Source organism: Podospora pseudoanserina, chromosome 1 (assembly GCF_035222485.1).
Source record: "Podospora pseudoanserina strain CBS 124.78 chromosome 1, whole genome shotgun sequence".
NCBI lineage: Eukaryota > Fungi > Ascomycota > Sordariomycetes > Sordariales > Podosporaceae > Podospora > Podospora pseudoanserina.
In genome coordinates, this window is record NC_085920.1 from 6,453,853 (window position 1) to 6,467,662 (window position 13,810).

At 52.2% G+C, this 13,810-nt stretch overlaps 1 protein-coding gene across 1 annotated transcript; it reads left to right on the top strand.

The window, feature by feature from the left end:
* Positions 1-9,975: 9,975 nt before the first annotated feature.
* On the top strand, positions 9,976-10,140 carry QC764_118110 (uncharacterized protein; the record flags this gene model as incomplete). The annotated part of the gene is made up of 1 exon (XM_062943081.1): positions 9,976-10,140. The coding sequence occupies one exon, from the start codon at positions 9,976-9,978 to the stop codon at positions 10,138-10,140; it is 165 nt and encodes a 54-aa protein (XP_062806144.1).
* Between the last annotated feature and the right edge of the window lie 3,670 nt (positions 10,141-13,810).

The following is a 13,810-nucleotide window of genomic DNA, read 5'->3' on the forward strand; positions in this document are numbered from 1 at the left end:
AGGGTATAACGGCTATAATGTACCAGGTGGCTCTCCTTCGTGCAGAGGTCTCTTCGCTCCGTAAGGCCAATGAGGCACTAAGCAAGCGCCGGAGAGCTAAAAAAACACGTGTAAGGCTTGGAGGGTCACTTACTATACAAGAGGCACAGGATCTATTGGATCAGAAGGCCGTGGATAAGGAGGGAGTGCAAGAAACGCAGCCGGATAGTAGTAATGCAGGGGGCTCGTACGAAGGTTCAGTGCTGTAGTGTGTGCGGCAAGCCTGGCCATAATGCGCGCACTTGCCAGGAAGCTGCAGATGCCTCAGATTCAGCTGTTTCTGATGTAATTATAGTTAATTCCTTGTGCTGATGTGGTGTAATTGAGGATAGTATTCGTAGGGTGGTGGAAAGTGGTGCACTCGCTTATATGGTGCACTCGCTTATAATGTACGTTATCGCGCTTTGCTCTTACAAACTGACATTCTTGCAATGTTGCACACACTGACAGGGCGGTATTACTGGGCATTGACAGTGTTGTTGCTTCGCAATCTGCCATGTTGGAGCAGCGTGTCCAAACTGAATTCCGCCGACAGTCACTTCAATGGCTTAGAGCGCCCGATGTCTGGCGCAATCTCCGCAATGCGCTCGCGAAGTGGGAGCCGGGAACTGGGACGTGGTTCCTCGAGTGTCCCGTTTTCAAGGATTGGCAGCAGCGTGCAGAGTTTCTTTGGCTCACTGGCATCCCGGGTGCAGGCAAAACCATCATCAGTTCAGCCATCGTCGCAAACCTCCTTCGCCAAGAAGATGGGTCCTCAACGCCGGTCATTTTCTACTATTTCGACTTCCAGATCGAGACGCAGCAACACGTACACGCCATGCTTCGGTCGCTATTGGCGTAGATGGCGGCTTGAAGTCCCGCATGCCTCAGATCGCTCCAAGCCCTCCATGATAAAACCATTGCTTCCAGTGCCAAAGATCCATCTCTAAACGACTTGCTCGAAGTCGTTGTTACGGGCCTCGGTCATTTCCCCAAAATATCTGTGGTAGTAGATGCCCTAGATGAATGTGTGGGGAGGCAGACCCTTTGGAAGCATATCAAGACTATTTCAGAAGTCTCTGGCGTGCATCTTCTCGCACTCAGCCATCCAGAAAGGGATATTGAACTTGTACTACAAGACGTTCCCACCAGGACAAGACTATTAGGTGTCGACGTCGATGCAGACATCGGTCTGTATATTGACCATAGGATGGAATCCTCAGATGACATGAAAGAATGGGATGACATTGTCAAAAGAAGAGTTCGCGAGATTCTGACTTCGAAGGCTGCGGGCATGTCAGTATTGTTGCAAGACATACGACATCCTGAGCGCGGTCTTTAACTCATAGTTGAACAGGTTCCGCTGGGCACAATGCCAACTTGACGCCTTGGAAATTTGCACCAGTTCCGAGGAGATTGACGAAGTGTTGTCATCACTCCCACAAGATCTTCCCCCCACGTATGAACGAATACTGGCACGACTGGAAACAAGAAGTCTCAGAAATGTTCGACTGGTACTGCTAGCCTCTCTTTTGCGAAGCGAGACCTCACAGTCGGCGAGCTCTCGGACATTCTTTGCATCGACCCCAATGGAGGCCTTCGCATCTAAAACACTGGGATTTATTTGGAACCGTCTACTCACTTCTTGTTCAAGCCTTGTGTCACTCTCACCGATGTCTTCCTCGTCGGAGATTGATAGCAGAGCTTACATACGGCTGGCGCATTTCACGGTCAAGGAGTATCTGGTATCCAAAGAGATAAAACTTGGAAAGGCCAGCAGATTTGCACTCAGTGCTGGAGAGGGGAGTCGTGTCATGGCAAAATTATGTCTTGCCTGCCTGCTCTATCACGACAACCTCATATCGTTTCAGCCAACAACACTGAAGAGGTATTCCTTTACTGTCCATGCGCAGATATTTTGGGTGACCCATTCAAGAGATGCAAACGGCGAACACGCGGGGTGAGACACGCTTGATACCTCTTTGAATTTCTCAGCGGGGATTTCGCGGGCGCATATTCGAATTGGCAACGTGCGTCATTCCAAACTCGCGCCAACCACTCCAGGTTTGTGATACCGGAGGGGTTGGAAATATTGCTTCGCAGCGGACAAGTTGATATCAACTTGATCCTTGACAAACGCTTGTCGCTCAGCTTTTCGCCACTCCATATGGCTCTGCTATCACGCCGAGACGAGTTTCACAAAACAATGGACATGGTAGAATGGCTGTTGTCGCTGGAAGCTGATACAAGGCGACAGTCATACTTGGGAAGCCCTCTTCAATTTCTATGTCTAATTCAAACTCACAGTGATGCCTCCACCGCTCTAGCAACCTAAGCTACTCGAAGCAGGGGTTGATCCTAGCGAGGGCTTTGAGTTTCAATATTTCGAGGTTCAGCTGGCTACTCCCCTCCAGTGTGTAGCTGCGAGTAACAACGGCGATACAGGCACAGCACTTATACAAACTCCCCTTCGGCACGGCGCAAATATCAACCTTGTGAGGGGGGAAGCCAGGAACATGTCTTCATGCAGTGGCTTTATCCCGTTGCGCGGATCAGTTCGCTTTTTCTGTTGGGAACTGGCGCAGATCTCCACCTTGCTAGTCCAAAATACGGATTTGTTCTTGCTTGCTACTACATATGCCAGGGCAAAGGATATAATGAGAATCTGCATCGAAAACGGACTGGGATGGAGCGAGTTCGTCGACGACTCTGATGATAGAATCTCTGGCATCTCACCCGACCAAGCCTGGAAGCAAATGAGTGGCGAGGCCCAAGCCCCGGTTGTTGAAGGATATCATTCTTTTTCTTGCGTCCCAGCCAGGTGATTGAACGTCGCCATCGGTCGGATTGCTCCCTGAAGATTCTCAAGACCGTCTTAGCCTACGGTGCGCCTATCAAGCACCAGGTCTCTCAAAGGCGTGGTTACATATAAACCGGCGGACAAGCCCGACATTGCGAGATTCATCGAGTACTTGGAGACTACACCAGAGACTGAGTGGAATCTTGAATGGAACGACGTCGGCTACAGGTTCAATGTGGCCAAGAGAGTATTTGAGAAGCGAGATGACAGGCTAACTGACATGACGGACAGTTTGGAGCGGATCGTGGAGGCAAGCTTGAATACATCCACCACGTGTTCTGCTATGGACTAGTAAGTAGCATTGCAGCCTCTCCAAATAGGTACTTTCAGTGTTGAACTTTTCTAGAGCTTTTGAATACCTCCCAGGTGACTTTTACACATCAAACTTCACAAAACAACAGAAAGAACCGTCCGTGATCAGGTGGGAGTGACATCTGAATAGGTACCTGTAGTGATATTATTAGAAGCAAAAAACCTCCAGATGTATGGGGACAAGGAGGGATATCATCTCCAATTTGTCTCATAGCTAATCTCAGGTGTGCATGCTACCAGTAGTAAGACATACTTTCTCATCCAACCCCTTCACCCATGATCAATCTTTACCTATACCGACTCTCAGCCCCCGAGAACGGGGTCCTCGGCTGATGCATGCACGTTCAGAAACGTGTATTCATATGTAGATTACCCTTTCAGCGCGTCTGCCTTGTGGGGTTCTGGTAGCCTACTACTACCCTGGTTACCTGTCTGACATCTGCTCACAGATACCGTTTGTCATCTCAGAATATATCATGAGCAACGCAGACGAAAAGAACTCGTATGAATCTCAATCATCACCGCCTTTCGGCACCTCGGTTAACATTCGCAACGCTAGCCCCTCAAAAACCGCCGGCTTGACTGCCACGGGTGACCGTCTATACTTGCCAAATAGAAATCCCCACGGAAAGCTCCGTGATGCCAAAATTCCTTTTTCCATCCACCTCCGCCGAGGATCACCAGATCAGGTACCTACATTTCGTACAAAGTGGAGCAAAGGTGTGTACGCAACAAAAAAAAAAAAAAGTCGACGTCCACGAAGCAAACAAACCGAATACGACCAAGCCGCGGGAGTGACGTTCTTTGGAGTAAGTGGAGGACCAAGCCCACGCGGCATTTCTCCACGTGAAACCCACCGTTTCAGAGAAACAGGAAAACGACGGAGAGAGGAGACAGAGAGCAGAAAACGGCGAGCTGCATTCCTAGGGTGATGGGGTTGGCAATGTGGAACGAATCACACCTTGGGCACGTGGCATTTTTTTCTCATCAATCTCCGGAAGGCTTGCTTCCATCCATTTTCTTCCTTCTCTTGAGCTCATCACAAGCCGGCGGTGAAACGCTCTTGGGGCGGGGGACGAAGTAACCTTGGCCAATGCGTCTTGTTGTGCTGCATGAAACACAATTCTTGTCGACTGGTGACCGGGCCTTCGTTCGAGCGGAGGGGGAGCAATGACAAGAAGAGTGTGGGGATGATATGATGGAGAATGGTGCATCAGGAAAGGAATCTCGTCAATGCAATTGCCCAAAGACTACCTACATAGTACAGGAACCCCCACCAAGAGGAGACAACGTCGTATTGTACCCCACGTAAAAAACGATGGAGATTTTTGTCTCCAAGTCGGCGATCTCGTACATTTCCTGGCTCCAAAAGAGGTTTAATGTGCGAGCAGGGGTCCGCTGCCGAAACTGCGAAGGGACACGACGAGCGATGCCATGTTGGGCTTTCAACTCCTGTCTGCTGCAGGAAAAAGGGAGACTGGCGTTCTGACAAAGCGGCGTGGCAATGGATCCTGAGGTTTGATATTATATTGGTAGCAAGCTAGGCTTGGAGGAGAAATCTAAGCGGATGCGGCGCGCTGTCACAACAGGACGACCGGCATCTTGCTGGGTGCGGGAAGCATTGCCAAGAAATATATCGAGGGAACCTGGTTTGCGCGCATCTGTGAGAAGAGAAACATGCACTGCATATGAACATCTTCATGCACGAGAAGAACTGACTTGCAGTTGTGACTTTCCCTTGGGCTCGAGGATTGCCATCGAGGGGGGGGGGGGCTGCTCAATCACCGGTCCGGCATGGGTTTCGGGTTGCGAGGTCGCCGATCGACCAGCTCCGGCTTGCTCCGGAAACCCCGGCATGTCTCGAAGATGCCACTGCGTTAGACTCGGCGAGCTCGGCGGTCGAGGTGGATTTGGACGGCCCACTCGGCAGCGATTTGCTGTTGCATCCTGTCCCAATGTCCGCGTCCCGTCAGAGCGCTACATGCATCCCGACGCAGGTGATAATTGGACGGGTTCATCACCGCATATCAGACGACTTTGGTGGTGAAGGCTTGAGATTATCGCATAGTATCAGCATATTATGACACGGTTATTACTCCGATACCAGGTCGGAAGATTTTGAAGCAAAAGGGGAGCCGTCCCAATGCCGGAGATCTCCCGTCTGGTGACCTGATACGAAGTACCACCTCATCTCAAGTTTCTTGAACAACATTTCGGCCTGATGGGATGTTGTAACCAAGAATTATGGCGCTGTCGCCCCACCGTCTATCGTATTGATGCATCTGTTCCGTTACGGTAGCTTGGGCTTGGGGAAGACAAGACTGAACAAAGAATGCCTGAGCGTAGGTAAGGTATGGATAGCGTTTTGATGCTGGCTTCGTCAAGTGCCAAGCGCCAGAGATGCAGGCTCTTCTCCAAACAACAAACAATATGTGTTTTGGCGGCGGCCACAGATGTTTGGGAAGATGTATGGAGATGAGTTGATGAAGGTGTCGTTGCCTTCTGCTGGCGGACATGAAGATGATGAGCTCGGGCCGTTCCTTGCCCTGTGATGCGGGCAACAGGATGGGGGGCAATGACTGGTGTTTCGCTCTTTGACGAATGCGGAATTCCCTGCAGATGGTGGGGCTCAAGTTGTGGGGTCCAGGAACAGGGGCTTTTTCAGGAACAGGAACCAAGTCGTCACCTCAGTGCTCGCAGAAAACGTGTTCGGGCTGCATTGCAGGTCTTCCTCGCCATGCCATCATCTGAGCGTCCCAGCGCCTTCTCGATCCCATCCTTTTTTTGGTATCCCTGCCGCCCGCGTCCGCCGTGCCACCGTGTGTGTGATTCCGTATGCTGGCCATCATTGGAAGCTCTGTGCACTTCCCTCGGGCCCACTGCAACGTCGTCTCAACCGCCATTGCCTACGACGACGAATCATGGACAGCACAACGGCTGCCATTCCGGCTGATCAGTGACCAAGAGACAGGGCACCCCCCCTCGCAATCCAAAACAGCCTCATCCGAGTCCAGTTGCGCATAACGACGACGCTCCCACGCTCCCACGCTCCCACGCACCTTCCTGATTCCGCACGAGGTGCTCGACGTTTGTGATCGTCGCGGAACGTTGTGGCTGCATCCGCCATCGAGATGTTTATGCGCCCTCCCCTGGGCCCTGGGAAGAATGGGTGGCAGACCGGGGAACTGGACCGTGAAGCGTCGAGACCTTCCGCCTCGACTCTCTCAAGACATTGTCCGTCCGGCCTTTGTCGACTTGGCGGAAGACGACACCGCTTAGCCAAGCGACGAAGCTCGCTGATGTTACATTCGGTCGCCGTTGTGACGAAAAAAGATACTCGCCAAATCGGACCCGCAAACGCATGACGGAATGCCCCATTCCCATCCATGCAGCACGAGGCAAGCGGGGTTGATAGCAAGCAATTTGTTGACCATATTGACCATTTCCCACGACTACCCAAACGAGACACGCTCCGCTCACTGTTGATCAGTCACATCTTGAGGCTGGGTAGGTATCAGAGACAACCACCGAGATACACGTCTCTACCTGTCCACAATGATAGATATCCTCGCATCGTGCCGTGTCGTGGGGGTTCGTCCCAGCTACAACTGAAATATGGGACAACTGATGAGAGAAGTGCTAGGCAAGGACCTAATATGCTAGAAATAGCCTCAGGACAACCTCCTCGGCCATATATTAGCGCCCTTTCACCTTACCGGCCCTGCTATTGACAGGCAAAACCTTTGTTAAACCGGAAGAATCGCCAACAGAGCGCTTATCGGTTGACAACCAGCAGGCAGATTCACCAACGTGCCGTCTTCATCAACAGGTTCTTCTCACTGAGGCTTCCCTCGTGGCCCCTGCGCAGATCAACCGACCTTGCGTGCTTGCTAGAGCATGGAAGCTTTCCCCGCAGCGCGCTTTCGGCGAGCTTGACGACGTGCTCCGTGGGAAGTATCTTCAGCCGGCAGATCGCATCTCCGTTTTGGGCAGCCCGGATCAGCCTCCCACGGCCAGCCTGAGACATCGCTTCAGAGCAGAGCGCATCTCGAGCACCGGCAGTTCACTGAGATCTTCCGTACTGGTCTAGATGCAAGCTTATCATGGACCACAACTGCAGTCTTAGCAGTCTGTATAGTTTTCAACAAGTAATCCGGACACACAAGCGGAATCAGCAGCTCTGTTCAAGGTTCTCCCTCGGGCTGTTTAATATTGTCGACTTGATTCGCAAGCTGGGCGACGTTGCATCTTTGGATACTACCACAAGCGTCTGTGGGTGTTCATCTCAAAAAACCAAAAGCGGTTTCGAATCTCCCGGAAGGGAAAGCCAAGCTGTCAAGCTCAAGCATCCTTATTGTCGACAGCCCAGATCTGGATGGACCTTGCGCCCTGAAGCCTGCGTGCATGAGTGTACTGGGCGATGTTACGGTACGCGAAGCGCGCTCTTGACACCATCGCTTTGACCTCGCCATCGGTTTCTCGAAACTGTCTGGCAAATGGCGGTCCCACTGTCTTGTGTCCCGAAACTAACTCCCATAAGTCCGCCTTCAATGGAGTTTTTGTGTGTCCAATGGCGTTCAAAAGAAAAACGATGGACAGTCATGTGGAGCTGGTACTTTTAACGGCTCAATGCGATGTGCCTCATCGCTGCCTTCTTCGCGACCTGTGACCCAATATCCAACCCAGCGAACACCGCCATGTGTATGTACAACGCACATAGACATCCCTGGAAAGCTAAACATCAAGCTCTTGCATTCGGGTCCGCAGAAACGCAAACTCGGGCAAGATGGTGGATATTCATGCGGACTGTTTGTCTGATATTGGACCTGGTGTGGTGCCAATCTCGCAGTCGAACATCCCCACGACAAAAAAGTGTCATCTGCTCGCTTGATGCTACACTATAGCAGCTCCGAATTATCATGGCCTCTTTGCCTCCTGTCCTCCAGAGCTCGATTACCGCCCCAATACGGTCGCCCGCATATCACCAAGTACCGGATCGTCCTTGGAGCGGCGCATCAGTGGTCCAAAGCTTCTGGAGATGTCGCGGATTTGCTCGGCATCGTCAGTGCGTGGACCAGGGCCAGCTTTTCGTAGCAGCACACCACACACCCTCGCGCCCAGGTCTTGATGACTTCTGCGCACAAGCCTCCTGCTGGCTCTTTGTTCTCTCCAATCCCTTCTCATCAGTCACGTCTGCTTCTGCCCAAGAAGAAGATGGGATCGGGCATACTCCGGCTGAGAGCTGTCGTCCTGCTTCTCATCACCTTCCGTGCACCTTCTCCACATCCCACCTTCCCGTCCGTCCACCCCCTGAGCTCTGCTCGTCACCCCACCACCCCACCAAAACATCCCCTTGCTCCGGCGCTCCAAGCTCTGCCCCTCAGACGCAGGCGAGGGGTCGTCTTGCTCGCGAATGCAAGGGCACACACTCAGGAATGCTTCTGCGAGCAGCGGTCGATTTACCTCGCAGCATGCACGCGTCGCTTCGAGACGGAGAAGGCCCTGAGCCCCGGGCCCTGGCTGGGCTTCCAGGCACGAGATGAAGGATGACGTCCATCAAGGTGCACAGTCTCAGGAGCCGGACGGTTGTGCTGATTTTTCCTTTCGGGACTTCCACTCAACGCGGTGCCCGTTTGTTGGGTAGCCCGCTGCCCGTTGTGCAGTAGCCGGAGTTGCACTTGCACCGTCCTCTTTTGTTTACCATTTTCATCAAAGAACCTCCATTCCCGATCCCCTGTTCGAAAACCTCGACGAAACCACGCATCGGTGCGATGACCTGCATGGATAGGGACCATTCAGCATCCGTACCCACCATCGCCGCGCAGACCGTTTTCTTTTCTACCCGCCCCACATGTGACGGCCAAACTACCTTGTACCCAGGACCAGGGCAGGGCCGCTCCGAGTGTCCTAGGCCGGGAGGATGTTCCTCTTTGACCCATCATGTCCACTACCTTTTCTTCTTTCTTCTCGGTCTTCTTGTTGGTTGACAGGATGAGTGAGCCCGCACGGAGCAGGGCTTCTTCTTGCCTGTGTATCATGGAGATGCATACAGACAGGCATTGGGCCAAGCCAGAGCTATACTTCCTTGTTTCCATCAGCTCTTAACATGGAAACACATCCTTCCGCGTTGTTTCCCATCACTTCACCTACACACAATACCCCAGGATATAATTTCTAGCGGGGCTCCTCATCAAGCGCTTGCGAATTCACAAGCATACCACACACACCAGGCGAACACCCACACCTCTCATCAAAGCTGTTTCTTGTGAAAGCCACTCAGCTCGGACCAACTGACGTTTCTGATATCTATTCGGGTTATTTGTTTGCAGTTCCCGCCCGCAACGGTCAAGACAGGGGCCCCGTGGAGACATTATCTTGGGGGGCGTGTTGAACGCTTTTTTCTTTCTCCATACCACTCCCGCTTGATTCGCGCCTCAGCCTTTTTTTGACCTTGTTCTTGTCTTGACCCTTTCGTCTCTCCCGAGTGGGGTCCATCTATACTGGGTCTCGGTTGCATTTCAAGTATACCCCCATCCACAACTTGGTCCTTTTTTTTTTTTTTTTTTTTTTTCCTTTTTTGTTTATATAAACTCGGGTCACCACCTCGTCTTCTTCCATCCTCATCAACTATCCCCTTCAACAACATCAGCCTGACCTCCACAGCAACACATATCGGCCAACACTTGGCTATCACCTACCAGGTAATATATCTCCCCGTTTGGTTCTTCTGTCGTGCCACTCAAACTAACCGTCGTCAAGGTCACAACTTCACTCGAGCACAAAAAATGTGCGACTTCACCAAAAACTACTACATCTACACCGGCTGCATGGACCCGGGGGTACACTTCTTCCGTACCTCGGTCGACGGGAGCCGCCAACGCTCGTGTCCCAGAGGCCCTCACGAGCGCTACATCATGCAGCCCGGACAGTGCCCTCTCTGCTACGGTTGAAAAACCATCAGTCCCGTCGACCAATGTCCTTTTTTCCTGGACTTGCCGGAAAACCCTCACCTTTGTACACCACCACACCCCGACAACGATGCCAGACCCTGATGAATGAATGACCAGCTTTTTCTTGTATTTTTGTTCGGGTGGGAGGGGGAGGCGAAAGGCGTTTTTTCTTTTTCCTCTTTTTTTTTTTTTTTTTTTTTTTTTTCTCGAGTCATCATCATTATCATCATCATCAGCGGCCTCGTCTTTTTCTTTTTACTAGCATTCTTTCTTTTCGGGAGCGGAAACCAAAATACCCCTTTCAGTCATTACCAATCTTTGTAATTCAATTTTTTTTTTCTGCGGCCAATCAGGCGGGGAGAAGACTACACCAAACGAATCCGAGGATACCACCACCACCACCACCAGAATACAACGCCTATGCAGGAAGACAACCAACCGGGACGGATAGGACGGGAGGAGGTGGTGAGGGAGAATCCAGCGCTAGAGCTGCGCCGAATGTTGGATGGAGGAAAGAGGTCAGGGGCAATGGAGAGAGAAGGGGGGAGGGGGGGCGGATACCGGTCTGCTTCGGAGGGAGACCTCAAAGTGGGGAACGGAGGGAAGGCTTTTGGTCTCTCGGTGGGGGTCTGCAACTTCCTCCGTGGCCTGATGGCATATGTTAATGGGAGAACAGCTGTGGTTGGTTGACGAGACCCATACCAAATTTGTGGCCACCCATTTTCGAGAAAGAGGAAGGCAGGGCTTGGTGTCTGTATCTACCATGTAGCTGATTTGTGTGTTGTGTTGTGTCAAGTGTGCATTATCTAGCAATTATACCCCCCCTCTCTCTCCTACCGTTCCCTTGGCTGTTCATCATCATCATATCAGATATCAGGTGTGACAAAGATGGTGGAAGGCATAACGGCACTGAGGACAAGAAGTAGGGAGAGAAAGGAGCGCTGCTGATGTTATTGTCGTAACAATATGACCGTCATCCATTCCCAACCAATCCATCCATCCAAGATTTTGCACACAAAAACGTGGCCTACCACGTCTCGGATCCCCGTGCGGTTAGCGCAGCCGGTGATGGTGGTGTGGCATGGCTGGTGAAGTGAGACTATCTTCTGATCCCAGATAAACCGCGAGAATAAATGAGACAACTTCGGCGCAAGGCTATCGCCGCCTCCTGGGGAAGGTCCAAGAGAGATCAAGACAATCATGGGGGCATCTCCGGTCTGGGACCGTCGCCGAGGATGGGTCGAAAGGAAAGTACTGGATGGTGACTAGCTTTCTCGGTAAGATCCTCGGAAGCGGAGGGAGGGAAATCAGAGCGAGACCAACCAGCATCACCACGGCCACCTTCCCAGCCCTCTCTAGCCAGTGCGCGGATGGATGGGCGGCCATGCATGCATGTCTCTCCTTACGCTAACACTGATCATCAGGTTGTTTTTCTTCAACAGCAAGGAGAAACACGCTTGGGTCCTGCCGAACGAGGCCTCTTATTGCATATCTTATGCTTGTCTAGACCCAAAGGCTGCAGGCGTGTGCGCGAAGGGGGTTAGATGGGGGTGTGATGGTGGTGTGGAGATGAGGAGGGCTTGTCCTTCCTGTTTGTGCTCGCTGTCTTCAGATAAGGAGGGGAGAAGGTATATATGATGGATAGTTTAGTCTAAATTGGGCATAACATATAGACGACTAGGAAAGGCGAGACGAAGGACTGCCATTGAAGCTTGTCCTGCCCTTCACCAACTCCTAGCTCGTCAGGCTGGCTGGGGCTGGTGTCATCATCAGTACCAACTTGGCTTGCTGACTTCTAATATCGCGAAAGATTCTGCCTATTCAAGGTATGGTCAGCAGCTCACGTCGTAGCCCAGTCGGATTCCACCGAGAACCTGGACGCTCCCCACCTAGCAACATCGTTGGGATGGCGGTATGTGACATCCAGCTCATGCAGAGAAACTATATGACTTGACAAACAAGAAACCGGAACGAAGGGTGGCGTGGTCCAGCGGCTGCCGTGAGACGATAAGCGGCTTGCAAGGGGGGTGGGTGAGGGGGCAAAGCTACTCCGCTCGACGGCGACCGAGATGGCACCTGTGAGGGGGGAGGAGGGGGGTGAAAGAGTAGAGAAGAGAGGGGGGACCCATGACTGGTGATACCATGATGCGTTGGCAACACTATCTTGTTCTTGGAGGGCGGCGGCAGCAGCGATATCGACTCTATCGAGGCCTGAAGAGGCGACCAGAAGGGAGTATAGCAGCGCTCCGATATAGCCTGCTGCCCAGTTCCCACGTTCCCCTCACAGCGGACTCATTCTTGAGCTCTTGTTCCCCTCATCATAACGAGACCAGCTGCCATAGAGGCCACTTAACTCTGCCGAGCTGACCTGGAATATTAAGCATGATTAGGTTCCACCAAGCAAGCGTGATAACTCGTTAAAGAGCAAAGCAACCTGCTCACCTCCTCCCACAAACATGTTGAGTGAGTGGCTGATTTAATGACTAACAGAAACGTTCCTTGTATCGGAGCCAACTGATTTGAGGCAAGCAGAGAGCGGTATCCGTTTTCGTCCCTCTCTTTCGGTACATGTAATGGCGCAATTCTGTCGATCTTTCGAGGAAACAAGCGGGATTTTCGCGTGAGGAAAGATGTATCTTGAAACGAAGTCAAGGGCAAGATGGGAGTGACCTGAGTTGGTGTAGCTCTTCTGACCAGCCGTCAACTGTCTCGGCACAACAGCCAGCCCTCCGCCTAGCACTGTGGTTGATAGTGATGCATTGTGTGCCAGCACCCCTTCCACAACGATCTCTTCACGGGTGGCTGCATGTAAGGAATTTGGGCGAGAGTATTGCGCCCTTGGCATCACTGCACATCGCCGTGACTTGAGGTTCCCCCCAGAGTTATCTTGCCCACTTGCTGCGTCTAGTGGCTGTGGTCTTCCCACACCATGACGAGAAATCGCAGCCACTTTGATAGAGAACAGTCAATGCGTTAAACTTGGAATCGATACAGCGGACATGCCAGAACTTGACAGGCCAACACGATGTTGGCACGAGATATCTCCCGCATGGCTGGCAAGCAGAGCCTACCACGTTGAGACACGAGGTAAGCAGGGACCGATGTCCACGACTGGGGGAGACGTCCTTGGTTGATCCGCCATTCAACAGTTGGTGACAGAGCCGAGGATCAAAAGCTGGGATATGGGACTGTACAAGGGCTCAATGAACTGGAAACCAGGCTCGAGCTCCAAGACAGCCCTTGTGGGTGTGGTGAACTCGTGGCAGATTAGCGAGGTGCCGCCTGCTCTCCCGATGGGTGTGTATTCTGGGACACGGGACATAGGGGTGATCGGGTTGAGATCAGATGTATCGCCCCGCTCGTAGTACTGGCTAGACGCCTGGCTGGCGGCAAGAGAGTGTTCGACGACTGGAGCCAACTTGGTCCTCAGAACCATACCCAAAGGATCTGGGGTACCCTTGACGTCGTAGATAGGATTGGGGGCCAGAGCGCGGAGAGAAAACTGTCGAGCTGACCTGACCTTTGAAGGACACACCCCTGTAGACTCCCTTGTGTCTGACTGCCGCAAAAATGTTCAGTTTCAGGCGCCCAGGACGTATCTGATGAAGCATTTGCATTCTGTTTCCAGCGGGGAGTGCACTATGCATAAATCTCGTTTGAGGGCACTGAC